This window comes from Podarcis raffonei, chromosome 1 (assembly GCF_027172205.1).
Source record: "Podarcis raffonei isolate rPodRaf1 chromosome 1, rPodRaf1.pri, whole genome shotgun sequence".
Classification (NCBI taxonomy): domain Eukaryota; kingdom Metazoa; phylum Chordata; class Lepidosauria; order Squamata; family Lacertidae; genus Podarcis; species Podarcis raffonei.
In genome coordinates, this window is record NC_070602.1 from 107,281,632 (window position 1) to 107,299,098 (window position 17,467).

General features: G+C 43.0%; 1 protein-coding gene across 7 annotated transcripts in view; it reads left to right on the top strand.

Annotated features, from left to right (window-relative positions):
- The window catches only part of SLC4A10 (solute carrier family 4 member 10), a 170,801-nt gene that overhangs the window by 149,023 nt on the left and 4,311 nt on the right, over positions 1-17,467 (top strand). For 6 of the 7 annotated variants that reach the window (XM_053408138.1, XM_053408183.1, XM_053408147.1 and 3 more), the window contains 8 exons: positions 107-220; positions 1,377-1,538; positions 4,462-4,713; positions 5,801-5,869; positions 7,254-7,427; positions 8,702-8,824; positions 11,176-11,243; positions 12,159-12,275. In XM_053408138.1, the coding sequence (XP_053264113.1) occupies positions 107-220; positions 1,377-1,538; positions 4,462-4,713; positions 5,801-5,869; positions 7,254-7,427; positions 8,702-8,824; positions 11,176-11,243; positions 12,159-12,275 (1,079 nt within the window). Of the gene's footprint in view, positions 1-106; positions 221-1,376; positions 1,539-4,461; positions 4,714-5,800; positions 5,870-7,253; positions 7,428-8,701; positions 8,825-11,175; positions 11,244-12,158; positions 12,276-13,936; positions 13,976-17,467 lie in introns of all 7 variants that reach the window. The other variant, XM_053408156.1, reaches the window with a different exon arrangement.

A 17,467-nucleotide genomic window follows, 5' to 3' on the forward strand; every position in this document is an offset into this window, starting at 1 on the left:
CTCATAAAGGGATGTGCATGCAAATCTTCTACCACCAGTGTATATGTGTGTGTCTGTATTAAAAATGTCTCTCTGCTGTCACTGACCATTGGCTCAATGTTTCCAGGTGCGGTCTGTAGTGAGTGACTTTGCCGTCTTTCTCACCATCCTGTCCATGGTTTTAGTCGACTATGCCCTTGGGATCCCATCACCAAAGCTCCAAGTTCCCAATGCTTTCAAGGTAATTCCTGACACCGGTCGTACCTGGCTTGGTGTGAAAAGTGAAATTTGCCACAACAAATATGTTTTCAAACCAGCTGTTGTTTCTTTCTGAACGGATCAAAATAATGACACAAAAGTGGAGGTACATATTGTCTGAGAAAACTAATAAATCAGAAAAGTTAAATTCAAAAGGATTTTTAAAAAAACAAAAAACAGAACAAGACGTTGCTGTAAAGTGACTTAGACTGGTCTAATAAGAATAGCTTGTGGGTCACGGGTGGCGCTGTGGGTTAAACCACAGAGCCTAGGACTTGCTTATCAGAAGGTCGGCGGTTTGAATCCCCGCGACGGGGTGAGCTCCCCTTGCTAGGTCCTGCCAACCTAGCAGTTCGAAAGCACGTCAAAGTGCAAGTAGATAAATAGGTACCGCTCAGGCGGGAAGGTAAACAGTGTTTCCATGCGCTGCTCTGGTTCGCCAGAAGCGGCTTAGTCATGCTGGCCACATGACCCAGAAGCTGTACGCCGGCTCCCTCGGCCAATAAAGCGAGATGAGCGCCGCAACCCCAGAGTCGGTCATGACTGGACCTAATGGTCAGGGGTCCTTTACCTTTAATAAGAATAGGTTAGTTCAAGTTTCACCCAAACTTGTAGTCCAAAAGCAGCTGGAGACCTCCCATCTAAGGTTGCCATATATTGAAGAGCAAAAAAGAGGACACATTTGCCGACTTCTGCTTTTAACTATGGTTTGCTATGAAGACTATACCCATGAAAAAGAGGACATGGCCTGGAAAAAGAGGACATATGGCAACCCTATTTAGCAGGACCAATGGTTAGGGATGATGGGAACTGTAGTCCAAAATCCGCTGGAGACGCAAGTTTGGGAAACCCTGGGTTAGTTTAATAAGTGTGTTTTACCGCTCCTCAATTCCCAGTTGTTTCCTCATTAGGCCTCCAGGGCTCTTGCAACATTAACAAGTGTGATCCTCTGTCTTGTAAGGAATTTTAGGGTTGCCACTTCCATTTATCATATTTGATATTTTATGTGTCCTTCCTAAAGCAGCATCTTGCCTTGGATTTTGAATGTTTACAGTAGGTGATATTATTCTGCAGGCCTCCACAGTGATGAAATAACCCCGCCCCACCTCCCATCCTGAAATTTGCTCTTCTTCTTTTAGCCCACCAGAGATGATCGTGGCTGGTTCATTTCGCCTTTGGGGACCAATCCTTGGTGGACGGTGCTGGCTGCGCTAATCCCGGCTCTGCTTTGTACTATTCTGATATTTATGGACCAGCAGATTACAGCTGTTATTATAAACAGAAAAGAACATAAACTAAAGGTAAAGTGCAAAAGCTGTTTTCATCTTTCTGGTTAGCATTCCAGCATTTTCTTCAATGCAAGTCCCCCCCCCCCACTTCAAAAATGCAGTTTTTTTGTTTTTGTTTTAGAAAGGCATTTAGAATACAGATATTTTCACACTTTTCCCTGTCCAATGTGAAATGTGTGTGTTTCTGTGCAAGCAGTTTGATGTATGTCAGGAAATGCCGAACCTTCGTTAACTTGAATGTATAGGAGGAAACTTGCAGAAGTCCCAGGCGTATGATGCAGGCAACTGAAAATTTAGGGCATAAGAAACTGCAGATATATAAAAAAACCTGACAGTATTGCCATATCATTCTGGGGCATGTAATAATAATAATAATTTATTATTTATACCCTGCCCATGTGGCTGAGTTTCTCCAGCCACAGAATATCCACAGAAGATACGAGCTTGCACATTTCTGTGATAGGCTGGATGCAAATGAGGGTTTTTGAAAAGATGCAAAGGAAGTTTAAAGAAGGCTTTGTTTCCCATGGGGCGCAGATATACTGTTCCACCATTGTCATACAGGTTTTGTAATTTTTTGCAATGCTAAAACCCGCAAGACCTGTTCATGAACGCTAACAGTGTAATTAGCACTCGAAACACAAGCAATTCTCTCTTTTAAACAGCTCTCCTAAGAAAAGAATGCTGGTCTCCAGCCTTCTTCATTTGTAATTTGTTGTAGGGTATTAGTTTTCATTAGCTTACTGGCTGAAAGTCATAGCTTTGACCCTAGGCTTTAAGGGTTGTCCTTTACAGCTTAATTGTATCTACTTTCTTCTTGTTAAGTGGTTTTCTTATATGTGACGGACTGAGTTTTAATTTCTTTTGTGCCCTGCCCTGAGATTGGTTCTGATGGTCTGCACTAAATAAATAAATAACCATAGAAGCGAGATCCCCATCTTTTCCTGCTTTATAAAAACTTTCCTAACTGGTTGCCTGGAAACTAGCCACAAGACAAGCGGCTAATTCATAAACACAATATAATTACGATAAAGGCACCTGGTGTTGTAGGCTCACGCCACAATAAATGTGCTAGTCTTTCCTCGATGTTTTCCTACCCGCCTTCTGTCTTGCCGAAGCTTAAAGTTTTCTAGCGTCTTCCAACTTTCCACACACACAACTGTCCGTTCCATCCTTTTTACTCCCGTTGTGGAAAACTGCAGCAATTGAGCACTTAGAATTGCTGGGTTCCAAAAAGATACATTTGCAGTGGAACCCTTCCAACAGATTGGGGGGGGGGGGATGAAACAAGGTTCATCACTTTTCGGACCAAAAATAAAAAAAGGTTGGAAGAAGTTTCAGGAACCAGCTTGTCCGTGTGTGTGCCCAGATTTTTCAGCTTCTTTGACTCTTTGGGAAACGGCAACACAGTCATTACAAATGCATTTTCAGCCTCCTTTTCACACTGCAACTTCTTGGTTGCTGTGAATGGTTCCCCCCCCCCTCCGTGGGTTGCTTCCCTCCCTCCCTCCCCTGCCCTCTTTGTCAGTCAGGCTCCTTGTGTCAATCCGCAGTGTTTTGTGCGGTTAACTTGACAGATGCAGGGAGTTCCTGCCAAGCTTTAGAATGTGCCCCCCCTTTTCATTTCAGCAGTGGCATGTGGGAGTCAGATGGTCTTCCTGGCTGCCCTCTTGCTGTGCTGCATATTCATATTTTTTTTTTCCTTGCTCGGGTCTGATGTAGCATCATCACCTGTTGCCATGCCTCCTTCCTCTCCCATATGTCACTTTCCTCGGGCTTCTATGCGAATGTGAGGAAAGCTTAAACCCAGACACTGTTGGAAGCAGCGTACTTGCACTTAACAGCAATTTCACCCCTTTTGACTTTTGGAAAAGTCAGCAGGCATAAGGCCAGATGTTTAAAAGAAGTACAGATTGCACATTCTGTGAGGCACCAGCTCCTTGAAGTTTACACATCTCGAATGCTTTTGTCCTGTGCTGTGTAATCTGTTTTGAATTGCCCTGGGAGCTTTGGATTCCGGGTGGTATTATACTACTACTACTATTACTACTGATAAAAATAATTGTCCCTCTGCTGCTATGGTGCCGATGACCAAGCTATGGCAAAAAGGCTTTTAACATGCTATTTCCCAGCTCTACACAATGCATCCATAGAGGACAGATCTGAGTGTGTTGTCCCTAACCGGAACTTGCACTCTGTTTTGAATTTCTTCTGCTGCATTTCAAAATGTTGTAAGCCATCGTAGGGCCAGGGTGAAAGCGACTTAAGAATGAGTTCATAGGCCAATAATCCAGCAAGCTCCTTTCGATGCATGGAACTTGTTTGGGTGCGTTTGGCAGGAATATAAACAGCTCCGTTGAAATGAATGGGACAGCCTCTCAGGTAAGGGAGCTCTCGATGTTCACCAGAGCAGTCTCACAAATGCAAAGCATTGAATTGAAGCAGAAGTGTCTGCCTAATACAATAAAGGCTCAAATCCAACCACAAGCAAGGCTGAAGAACAAAGGTAACCTGCAGCATCACAGCCATTGCCTAACAGTTTACGTACTTCGTGCATGCATTGTTAGACTAGCTGCTAATTGGGGCTGCCGGCTGTTCAGAAGGGTCATGCAGGGTGCTGGCTTCTGCCCTAGCAATGTGGCTTATTGCCAGTGTGGTGTAGTGGTTAAGAGCGGTAGACTCGTAATCTGGTGAACAGGGTTCGTGTCTCCGCTCCTCCACATGCAGCTGCTGGGTGACCTTGGGCTAGTCACACTTCTCTGAAGTCTCTCAGCCCCACTCACCTCACAGAGTGTTTGTTGTGGGGGAGGAAGGGAAAGGAGAATGTTAGCCGCTTTGAGACTCCTTTGGGTAGTGATAAAGCAGGATATCAAATCCAAACTCCTCCTCCTCCTCCTCCTCTTCTTCTTCTTCTTTGGTTTATTGCCTTCAACAGAAGGGCTGCGGCTATCACCTGGACCTCCTGATGGTGGCTCTCATGCTGGGCGTGTGCTCCCTCATGGGCCTGCCATGGTTTGTTGCCGCCACCGTTCTCTCCATCTCTCACGTGAACAGCTTGAAGCTGGAGTCGGAGTGCTCTGCCCCAGGAGAGCAGCCCAAATTCCTTGGCATCCGTGAGCAGCGGGTCACGGGACTCATGATATTCATCCTGATGGGCTCATCCGTTTTTCTGACCCGAATTCTAAAGGTAGGCTCATGCTTTGGGGGGAACCAAGGGAAAAGTAAATAGCACTACTAAGGATTTAAATTCTAGCACAGATGTCCTTGTTTTTTTAATGCATGGGTGTATGTGTCTTGATTCAGTGGTGGGTAAGGTTCTTATTGTCTAATACAAGAAAGCCTCAAACAAACTGAGCTATCCAGGCCACACCACAGATCACACACCAAGGAGCCCAGGTTCAATGCTTGGCTTCCCCAGTTTACGAAAATAAACAAACAAACCGAAAAATTGGATCTCAGACTGCAGGTGATGGGAAAGAGCTCTGCATGAGAATTTGGGGAGCTGTTGTTCTTTGGAGTGGGGCATACTGGACTGGATAGGCTAATAGTCTGACTCAGTGGAAGGCATTTTCGTAGACTGATGTGTTAGTGCTCCACATGAACAACAACAGAAACAGTCTACCTGCAGATGGGATCTGCCAGCTTTTTAATGGTCAAGTAATAAGCAGGCATTCTTATGCTTTTGATTGTTATTATGCATTTTACTTTGTCTTTTATTGCTGTTACAAGCCCTGAACACCATATGGCAGGAAGGTAGGGGCTGGTTGAGGGAAATCTAATGAAGACAAACAAATACTTTGTTTTGATGTTGTTAATGTAGAAGCCAGGGTGAGCTGGCTTCTACATTGATTTGAAGGTAAGGACAGGCCAGCTTTTAAGGGGAATGTCAGGAAGAGCTTTTCATATTCCACAGGTAATGCTAGTGTTGGATTAATGTCCAAATCCGCAGATCCGTGCTTTTAGTAGTAGGTTGCATGCCTGCTACTATACTGATGTGGAACATGCAATTGGTGCTGGGTTGGTTTGGACAGAAGAATTTAGGAAAAGAACAGGGACTGAAGTTCACAAAGTCTGAAGACACCCCCCTCCCAAACCAGGATGTGTGTAGTCCCTGCTGGGTGCAGATGAAGCAGTGAAAATTCACCATCAAACACTCCTTCCCGTATGAGACCCTGGTAGTCAATTGCCTTCGTCAAAAGCCTTTTCTGCCTGTCTTATCTGCCAGTGAAGTGAGACCCAGTTTTTGATTTTGACCTTCTTTCTCCTCTTTCCAGTTTATCCCTATGCCAGTGCTTTATGGTGTATTTCTTTACATGGGTGCCTCTTCTCTAAAAGGAATTCAGGTTAGTGAAATATTTTTTGTGTGGCTCTTGTTACGGCTTTCATTTGCCCCTTGCTTGCATTATACGCATTGCTGAGTTTCACAGAGATATTGGAAAGGTGCAACCAATACGAAATGGAGCCCTGCAACTTTCAGTGTCACTGGCAGCAGGAATTTGCGGCGTGCCCCTCAGCAGCCATCATCTGCATCTGGCACAGAGCTAGGCTTACCGTCCTGCTTGCTGGGCTGCCTTTTCGATACTGAAGACCACATGCTGTTCATTAAACTACAGGCCAAGCCACTGCATTGGTCAATGAAGCCATGCGCACTTACCATAGTGTCTACTTCAGTGGCACAATACTTTGGACTTGCCATGGTACACACTTGCCTACATGACTGCCTGCCGCTGTTTTATACCTATGTGCATCATGTTAGCTATTTGTGATAAAAATATATGCCTTACGCAAATAGTTGAAGACAAATATTTAACTTCTCAGTTTGGCAACAGTTCAACAAATATTATTTACATATACATTAATGAATGCAATGCGTTTCTCTCCCTTGAGTCCAAGAGAGGGCTTAGTCTTTTTTTCTTTCAAAACTCATTTGTGGCAGTGCATAACTTATAATCCATAGCTTGCCTGTCCTCCCAGCATCCTCCAGAGAGCATCTGCATGAAGTTCCCACACCTCTCACATTCGCAAAGACAGAACTAACAGAACAACCAAGCAACTTCCAACTGCCCCAATACCATTTATTCTTTGTGAAATACATTTACAATGCAAATACAATACAAATACTAACACATCATGTTTGCTATTTAAAACCGCAAGCTATCCTTAAGCAGCCTAATGCGGAACTGAATCATGGTTGCACAACACTTGTGTAGCTGGTTCACTTGCACACATCCTCTTGCCGGTGTTGGTTGTGTTATTCAATTCAGGTGTTGTTGCTTCCATGTACAACAACGCAGGAGCCAGGAGTAGGGCTGAGTGGTCCTGCCCATAACATTTGTGTCTCTAGCACAGCCACCTGCAGAGATGGGGCCTTCCTGCATACAGATGTTTGTGTGGAGGCTTCTGGGCCCCCAAAACACCCTTAGGTCACACAGTAGCCCTCATGCTACAGTTGTATGTGCAAAGTCTGCCTCTGCAGATGCTCATGTTGTGCTTGTGTCCTTGGGAATATTCAGTGTATGTGATGAGAGGAGGATGGGGTGACTCAACACAGAGAATTAATGTGGTGCCCTGAAGACGGCTATAGCAGCACTTCTTGTGTCTTTACCTTCTGAATTCCCTTTGTTACAGCCGTTTATCCTTGCTCTTTTAAATATTTCATCCGTAGAGGGTCTGTAGAGGAATGACTCTTGCATTTCCCTGCCGCCCAAATTTATTTTCCTTTCTCAGCTTTTTGACAGAATCAAGTTATTCTGGATGCCTGCCAAACACCAGCCTGACTTCATCTACCTGAGGCATGTCCCTCTCCGAAAAGTCCATCTCTTCACCGTCATCCAGCTGAGCTGTCTTGTGCTGCTGTGGGTTATCAAGGCTTCAAGAGCTGCCATTGTCTTTCCTATGATGGTATGGATCCATTTTGCGGAGTCTGGAAGGTCCAGGCAATCCATAAAAGCAAAATTGAATAACTGATATTAACTAAGCTTACAGAGAGTCAAAAGGTGCCCTTCAGGGGAGAAAGTTCGTGGAGATGGTTGGAAGCTATTTATCAATAGGTTCTTAATTATCCCACTTTATTTTTGGATAAATAAGGATAAATAAGAACGCGGTGCTATGCACTGATCAGACCCAGACCTGCTTATCTTCAACTAAGAGGATTTTTTGCTTTTTAAAAAACTACAAATGCCAAGTTTCTCTTAAATAATTGCTAGTTCAAAATAGGCAAATCTAGATAAAAGCACATTAGCATTACTGTTCACCTCCAAATTGAATCAATGCCTTTACCAGATTAAAATAGTCTTGTCTATGTAAAGGAAAAAACAGTTTGGCCATTGCTCAGATAGGAATCTTCGCACTGTACCTACTAGACAGAGGCATTTTATTTTCACCTCATAAAAATAAATGGCTCAAGTCTGCCCAGAAACTATCAAGAATTTTTTTTTAAGACCTATCAGCCATGGACATGATTTTTGTTTCCTGTTTTGCTTCTGTGAGCATGGGGCTGGAAAAAAGACAGAATGGACCAGAAAAAAGAGAAGACGACCATATTGTCTGGTGTGCTGGTTGTTATATTCCCATACTTAGGCTCCCCTGCTAAAAAACCATTGTTTCATTCCTTTGGGTTTTGTTGAAACTATCAACTCTCATTCAAGGCCATCTTTAGCCAGATGAGTCACTGAACATGAGGCAAAATATAAGAAGTCAGGACCATTAAAAATAAAAATCTGCAAATTTAATTCAATACATAATTTTACATGAATTGAAAATAAAACAAACTGCTTTTGAACTCAGTGGGGTTAAGAATTGCAATTTTTCAAACAGTGAAAATCCGGAGAGAAAAGTTGTTAAGCCTTTTTTTGTTGTTGCAAAGTTGGCAAAAAGGAAATTGACGTTTTTGAGCTATTTTTATGGGAAATCGTCAAAAATGACAATGCTGACATGGGTTGCTATATCTCCGGATTTTCCCAGACATTTTACCGATTTCTGCCCGGACACTGCTGCCGACTGCAGTATTCCGGATCTGTCTGGGAAATTCCAGACATATGACAACCCTAGCGGTGTTACTTTAGTCTCGTACCCACGAATTTTGCCATTTTAGGATTAGGCCTGTTTCTTTTGGATTTTGTCTTTTAAGAAACATACCTTTTACAGCTGTCCATATTATAAATATCTTTGAACAGGTCTTGGCCCTGGTGTTTGTTAGAAAACTCATGGACTTATTTTTCACGAAACGGGAGCTCAGCTGGTTGGATGATTTGATGCCAGAAAGCAAGAAAAAGAAGTTGGAGGATGCTGAAAAAGAGGTAATTTTTCTTTCTTTCTTTCTTTCTTTCTTTCTTTCTTTCTTTCTTTTCACACTTGATCAAATGAATACAGCATGAAATTTACAGCCCATGCTTATCAAAGAGAACAACAACTACCAGACTTTTAGAAGACATCTGAAGGCAGCCCTGTTTAGGGAAGCTTTTAATGTTTGATGATTACTGTATTTTAATATTTTGTTGGAATCCCAGCCAAATGGGCGGGGTATAAATAATATATTATTATTATTATTATTATTATTATTATTATTATTATTCTCTGTGTAATATGAGAATGCTTTCATATAGCAAATCTAAGTGTCTGTGGGAACTTTGCCCACAGAAGCAAAGTTTTAATCAATGCTCAGATGCTCATGCAGACATCTTTGAAACCACTGAGTTGTATCCTGCTCTATCCTTGTGTGAGCCGAGCGGACTTCTGATTGCTCAGTAGGACTTTGCCTTCCTCTCCTCCCCCTGCATGCCCTCAAAATCTGCTCATGTGGAGTTGTAGGAGTAAGGGAAAAGAAGGAAGGTGATATCCCAGTGTGCAAGCAGAAGACATTGGATTCTGCCTACCAGGCCTACCCTGCCAAATAAATGGGGTCATATGCCGGGTCACACCCGTCTTCCAACCTCCTTGCCCAGGCTTACAACACTAGCAGATACCAGATGATAATCATCGCTACTCAGAGAGGAGAAAGGTACTGGAGAGGCAGCCAGCAAACTCACCCCAGCTTGCATTCCTGCTCCACTACACTACTGAACCCACCACCCATAGCTAATCACTTTCTAGGAGCGTTATGTCATTAGTGACCCCAATAACCTGTGTGTAGTGGAGGGCAGGCCTGGACATCAAGAATAAGGGAATAAGGGCTTTGCAGCGTGTAATGACTTGCCCTCTTTCTACTCTCCATCCACCTTTTCCTTCTGGAAATTGATTTGGTTGTGCATCCTTTCCCCCGCGGCACAGCCAGAAAGGGCTTTCTCCCAAGTGATGTGTTCTGTCTCTCATAATGCACAAGCGACTCAAGGGAGACAGGTGTGTTTTTCGCAATCGTCGCAGGAGTCCTTTGCTTTTCAGTCTGATATTTCTTCTTATGCATCCCTTGCTTTTTTTCTTTTTAGACCTGAATGGTGACAGAAAAACAAAACTAGGAATGCACACCTTTTAAAAATATATATAAATAAATAAAATCTACTTTTATTTTCAGTCGCTGTCTTTTTCGATGGGTTATTATTATTATTATTTTACATAACATGGCATTGCTAAATATTTGAGGCTATTATTAAACCTGTTCAGCTGTCAAAATCCTGGGAAGCTGTGAAGCCTGGAAATGACAAAATTAACTGGGAATAAAAATAAATAAATATATGAAGCGGCGCCTCTGGAATGTAATTGGAAAGTCACCATTTATGCTGGCTTTAAAAATAGAAATGGGCTCTTTGTACAAATAGAAATGAAGCTGACAGGATATTTTAAAGGTGCTGGTTGGATTAGATCAAGATTTTAATTTTGCAACTTGCTTTTCAACATAAGAGAGGAAAATCCCATCTGTGATGAGCAGTCAGCGTCAAGACAAGAAATTATATTTATTCACAGTCTGTTGATTGATTGCATTTGTATCCCATATTTTCTTCAAGGGGTGTGTGAGGTGACATACATAGTTCTCTTCCTCCCCATTTCATCCTCACAACAACCTGTGGGGCAGGCTAGTCTCTTCTGCCACTGGTCCATATTTTAATTCTAAATATTCTGAGGCCAGTTTCATCGTACTGCCCTTGCCTGCCAATGGGCACTTGGAACATGGAGTGAAGATGTAGCTTCTGTACTAAGAGCTTCTAGAGAAGGAGTAAAGAAACCCTTTTCAGCTTGCGGGGGGGTTGTATACACAGTTGTAGTATATGCGCAACTATCACATCTGTGTGGGTCTTTGCTACCCAGTTGTCCATAGGGTCAGCTGGGCGGGGTACAAATAATAAAATTATTATTATTAAAATTATTACTTGGATCCCAAGCCATTTAGGCCTTTGTAACTCAGGTGCACAGGTGAACTCACCGTGAGGAAATAGCTAACTTCCTTCCTTCCTAGAGAATACAATTTTCCACCATGAAAATTAGCTTCCTCTTTGGTACTGCCCTTTAAACAGAGTGCCCTGATTTTTACTCACAAAATAGTTAACAGGAAAGATGCCATCCTATGGAAAATTTGAGTAAAACAATTTGGGAGGCGGAAGAGAGAGAGAAGATATTACCTTGTTTTCCTTTCTTGTCACTGAATCTATGTGTGGAAACTATTACAGCAGAGTCGTGTTTGTTCCTGTCTAAATTATTGTGTTTTTCCCCACTCTAGGAAGAGCAAAGCATGTTAGCGATGGAAGAGGAAGGCACAGTTCAGTTACCACTAGATGCGCATTACAGGTAAACCACTAAGATACAAAATTGTCCCTGATCAAAATTCTCTTTCTTGAAAAATAGCACTGCGGATACTTCCCTTTTTGTGCCAGCAGGATTAAAAGCATTTTCTGGTGGTAATGGTATATTAATTGGGGGGTGGGACTGCCAGCATTGTTGCTCCTTTTCTAATTTGGAAGATGTCTTCAGTCGCTTTAAAATTAAAAAATAAATACATTGAGAGACCAATCACAGATCGTCTACATCACATCCGTTTTGGCTCTTAGTTTGCACTGTATCTTTAAAAGATCCTTTTTGGCCGTTGGCAATAGCACCCACCTATCTCAAAACCAATTTTGTTGCACATTATTTGTTTAAAGCATTTTTGCCTTTATTCAATTGAAAGCCCGCCCCCTGAGAATTTTACAGAACAGCAAAAAAACCAGGGCAACCTCTGCCCTCAGCTTTACAATCTATATAAGCTTTACATATATAGATGCCCTACCTACTCCCCTGAAATGAATAGGGAAACTCTATTGGGCTGGAGCTCTTAGTTTGTTTTGTATTAGTGCATAGAGAACTGAGAAAGCGGGGTACAGGCATTCTGGAGCCACTATTAAATCAATGTATCAAGGTTGAACCATTTATTGGTCTGTAAGTAACTATAGAGTTTCAAACAGGGGTCTCTTCCAATCAAGCTGTATGATACCAGGGATTTATCCTGGTACCTCTTCCTGTGCAAACCACATGCTTTTTCATGGAGCTATGGACCTTTCCCTTGAAGCCCGATGCTCCATTGACTGAATTGCCTAAATTATCGGCTAAATATTGCATTATGGCTACTTTAAAGTGGATCAGTGAGTTTATTTTAGTTCCTTGTTTGCACAGTACTGCAGAAAATAAATTCCGGTTGCCTCTCTCTGTGTGCTCATTCTATTCTAGAGATGACCCATCTGTAATAAATATTTCTGATGAAATGTCAAAAACAGCTGTGTGGAAGACACTGTTGATATCGTCAGACAATACCAAGGATAAGGAGTCCAGCTTTCCTTCTAAAAGGTTTATTATTATTATTATTTAAAAAAATTATCCTATATTTATACCATAATAGTTCAGTGATAATTAGTTGCCTGCAGAATATTTATGATGATGATGCAGAAAATAAATAAAAATGCTGAGCTACTTATTTTTGAAGGCAGATAATGAAAACCTTAGGAACACATTCAGTCCATTCTGCTGCAGGGATTGTAGGTGGAAGCCAATAGCATAATATCACAGCAGAAGGGAGAGTGCATGGATTCACACGTTACACAAGTTCATGCTCTCAGCTGCTGCACTGGCAGAGCCTCTAGAATCCCCAGGTCTTTGAAGATGCTTTCAGAGCCAAAGTGTCATCCAAAATGGTCTTTCTTTTCTCCTTAGGCCAGCAGGAATCACCATGGGAATATGGACTAGCAGGAATGGCCAAAGGGGTCAGATCAGTCCCTGGGTAGATATTCATGTCCATCACTTAAAGATGCCTCCTCCATATGGAAGCAGCTTTGGGGGAAAGGGCAGGACAGAAATTTAATAGCTAACTAACTAAACTAAACTTTACTAGCGGTGGGCTGTAAATAAATCTTCCCACTCCTGGTAAAAAAAAGAGAGAAGACGTTTTGACATCCTTGTCAAGTGCATTCTCTGTTCTGTTCCTTTCCTAATGCTCTGGTCTTTCTGGAGCCATAAGAGAGCTTGTCTCTTTTTAACTTAATTATTGTACAGCAGCTTGTGTTGGAGGCGCCTTGTACATGATTTGTAATCCTAGCTTTGTACTATACTGTATTTGCAGCATTGGGACTGTAGGTGTGGTTCTTAGCCTACAAGTGAGTTTCTCAGACAACACAGGTCCCTATTGGATCATGCTTGTCTTCACGCTCTTTTCAGGGCGAACTAGGCTATTGTAAACAAGAGAGATTCAGATAGCTTACATCATGTATACCAACCATAACAAACTGAGGATCATCTGTAGCTGTTCTATTCCAACTCTGTGGGTAAGAATATGAATCAACATATTCAGCTCACATTAGCTACCGTAAAAAAATAAATAAATCACAATTGCATTCCTGCCACACATACACCCCTTTCCAAATGGAGGCTTGCTAAAAGTCTGGCTGCTCAGAGTAGTACTGTTTAGAAGAACTGAATGATTATTGAAGGCGTAATTAATTCCCGTGCAGGTGCAGTTACCTGCAGAACCAGAGGTTTGCTTAGGGCTGGACAGAGCCTTGCTCTCCCTTTTCATCACAATCTGGGACAGAGGATGCTACTTTATATCAAGCCAGATTGTTGGTCCATCAAATTCAGTATTGTCTGCAATGACTGGAAGCCACTGAGCTGTGGCTGTTTCCTAGTAGTTTGAGCCCAGGTCGAAAGGGAAGTCTGGCTGGGGATTCCTGAGGTGTGTGTGTGTGTGTAGACATATATTGTGCACTGAGCAGAGGGGAGAGCAGGACACTGTTAAGCCCCTGTGTCAGTTGCATTCAAGTATTGGCTAGCTTATATCTTAAATTAATTGTGAAACTGTAAAAGCAGATGGCCATTTTTATGGTGACATCTCTATTTGATACGTTTAACTGAGTATACATGCAACTGTGTTTAACCACTATTTCCCCAATTGCCATTCCTTTTGAATTAACATGATTTTCTACTTAATTGTTCCATTATCACATTTCTACTATAAGCTCCCCTACCTAATCTCTCTTGAAGCTGATTCCCCAAAGGTAAGACCCTGCCCCTGAACCTCTGCCTTGATTCCTTCCCCCACTACTAAATGGTGTCTTTCGGTAACCTCTCTAACTTACTGTGTGTAAATTTTGGGGAGACAAAATTTACTAGAAGGGTACGGAATGCACGTTTCGAAGGCCGCTTGGAAAACATGCCTGTCTGTTCTTCTGAGATCAGATGCCACAAATGCATTCATTTTTCTAAACACTGTAATTCACGCAAACTTCAGAACCCTAGCAATCTCCTGGAGATATCAGATGCACTCGTAACATACGCCAGCTTTAGCCATAGTTATTGAACTCCAGCGAATTAACTGAAACAAAGAATCTCTGTTTGACTCCTGGCGTTTTGTCACCCCAAAATGGCATGTTGCTTTTGCAGTGTTCTTCCTCTCCCTGAGCAGCATAAACAAGATGATCAATCAGGACTGGTGTCAAATGTCCATACATTCCAGCGAGGGGTCCTCTGACAAAACCCTCCTGTACCTGCTGCAGTGAAGGGTTGGGGTCACGTTATGGAGGCAGTAGGAGCTCCTGGAGGGTGTATATGGCCAAAGAGCAGTCCAAAACCTGGAGCTGACAACCTCAATCCGTTTGTGAGTTGATAAACCCTTCCCCAGTCCACATGTTCCGCTGGAGTGCTGCTGCAATAGCCCAGTACAGTACAACCCCTGTAGAATGCAGAGCAGAGGCTCAGTTCACAAGATTGTCACAAGATCACTTTTTAAAATTTTTAAGGTGGTAAGAATTATACAGACTGGACTTCTGTGCAGTTGCATTTTTATGCAGATGTTGCTGACCTTCCAGCCCAGTACTTCAATGTTGCTTGTGGCTGCTGAATGTATGAAATGGGGCAATATTTGCAAGACCCCTGGGGGTGGGACTTCCCTGTCAACAGAAGCCCTTCACAGGGACTGACACTTGAGCAACAGGGCTCCCCCCTCCTCTCCTCACACAGACAGCCTCCCTTTCCAAATCTAGTGTAACAAGAAGGGTTTCTCAACACCTTCCTTACACTTCTTGCAAGCCTTTGGATCATGCAGAATCTAGCTCGGCAATCCCCAACATGGTGCCTTCCGTATGTTTTGGACTACAATTCCCATCAGCCCCAGCCAGCAAGGCCTTGGAAGCTTCAAGTTCAAAACATCTGGGAGGAGCATGGTTGGGAAAGACTGGCCTAGCTACACCTGCTCCACTGTTGTTTTTTTAAAGAGCATGCTGCACCCATTTTATAGGTGAGGAGAGTAAAAGTAAAATACACACCATTTTGTGACTTATGGTGGAATTCAACGTGGTGCTGTGGTGACTGTTCTGTTTCAGCTTGCCAGATGGAACGACCCCCACCCTCCCATTGTGTGCTGTCCTGAAGGTTCTCCTGACCCTCCGCAGAACTCTGTGCGGACTGTAGGGGAGAAGTCCTGTGGCACAAGTGTCAGTCCATGTGAGAAATCCATGCCCAAGTTTGCAACATGACTGGGAAATAGTCATACTAAAATCAAAATAAATCAATAATCCAATCGAATCCTGACTTGCCTGTGCACTTGTAGAGATGTGCATTAAACCCGTATTTGGCATCCAATATGGTGGGTATATATATATATATATATATATATATATATATATATATATATAGGCTTTTGGGATTTCCTCATCAGCACTTTGCTGTGAATAGAATTAAGCATACACAGTTAAATGTGAAAAGGATTACTTCCGAATGACAAGGAATATTGTGTGATGTTTTAATGAACATCATCAATCAGTAAAAGGCAGGCTTGTTAATCTGAAGATGCTGCATAATGATTGTTCCCACTGTGGTACATCAAGCCATCATGGTTTGCAGCTGCGGATAGATAGAAGAGAAAGTGTAGTGATGGCTCAACTACTCTGACAGCTTTGAAAGAGAAGGGGTAAAGTGATCAGTAGTTGTGTCCTACCTCTACTGCTGGAGGCAGAATGCTTCTGAATACCAGTTTTTAGGAATCAGAAGTGGGGACAGTACTCAGGTCCTGTTTGCAGGCTTCATATAATATCTGGTTGGCCACTGTGAGAACAGGATGCTGGACTCACTTACCTCCCCTTTGGCCTGAAGCAGCAAGGCTTTTCTGGCAGTGGCCAGAGAAGGTGCCCACCTGGGAATTACCCCCACCATTTGGGAGATCTGTTCCTTGCAATAGGGCATGCCAAGATGCCGGGAGATCCGCAGTGAAATGTGTTATTGTGCAGAACTATCACTGACGTGCTACAAAAGTGTTGTGCAACTTTTGCTATGGCTCAGGTTTTTCTCATTTTTATTCAGTACCCTGCCCCCCAGCCCCCACCAGTAGGGTAAATGTTGATCTTCTAACCTGGCTTTAAAAACCTGCCACTGTTAGGTTTATGGTCTCCATGAATTTAAGGTTGATTAATGAATTCAAAAGGGACACGGGTGGCGCTGTGGGTTAAACCACAGAGCCTAGGACTTGCTGATCTGAAGGTCGGCGGTTCGAATCCCCGTGCCGGGGTGAGCTCCCGTTGCTCAGTCCCTGCTCCTGCCAACCTAGCAGTTCGAAAGCATGTCAAAGTGCAGGTAGATAAATAGGGAAGGTAAACAGCTTAGTCATGCTGGCCACATGACCCGGAAGCTGTACGCTGGCTCCCTCGGCCAATAAAGCGAGAGCGCCACAACCCCAGAGTCGGCCACGACTGGACCTGATGGTCAGGGGTCCCTTTACCTTTTTAATGAATTCAAGATTCGAAAGAGGGATATTGTTAATCCCAGGGTGCATTGATTGTAGTGCTTTCTATCATATAGCAATGTTGTTCTCCTCTGACAGCCAGAGGGAAAGGATGTAGATTTATCACAGCAACCACGTATTCAAGGATGGTAAAGCAGACTGTGATAGCCAACCTGGTGCCCGCCACATGTTGTGGACTACAGTTCTCATACTCCGTGGCCATTGGCTTTGCTTGATGTGGCTGATGGGCATGTAGGTCCTCCTCACCTGATTGTCATCTCCCTTACCATGGAAGTTGACTGGGTGAGAAAGACCCAGGTGATAGGTTCCACCCATTCACATGATCTGAATGAAAATGAATTAAAAGGAAAATAAGGTGAAGATGCAGCCTAAGCCTTTTGATAGAGGAGGGTGGTGTTTTGAGTTTTGTTTTGGAAGGCATAAGTAAAAGGTGTGCATACTAGCTGATGGTGCACCTCTTTAGCATTTTGACGCATAGACTGGGTGCTCAGAAGCATGTCTTCCAAACCCTATCTGGAGGCAAGCTCAGTCCAAGTCATGTGTTTGCTCATGATTACAGTACAACCAACCGATTACCCATCTTCTTGTTTGTGCAACATAAAATGCTGGCATTAAAGCACATGACTGGTTATCATTTGCAAAGGAAACGGGTGCCCTTTAAACCGTGTCGTGATCTCTCTCTTGCTTGCATGCTCACAGATTCGTATGTCCAATCAATCTTGCGTTTGGTATCTCTGTTGTTGTCGTTCTTCTC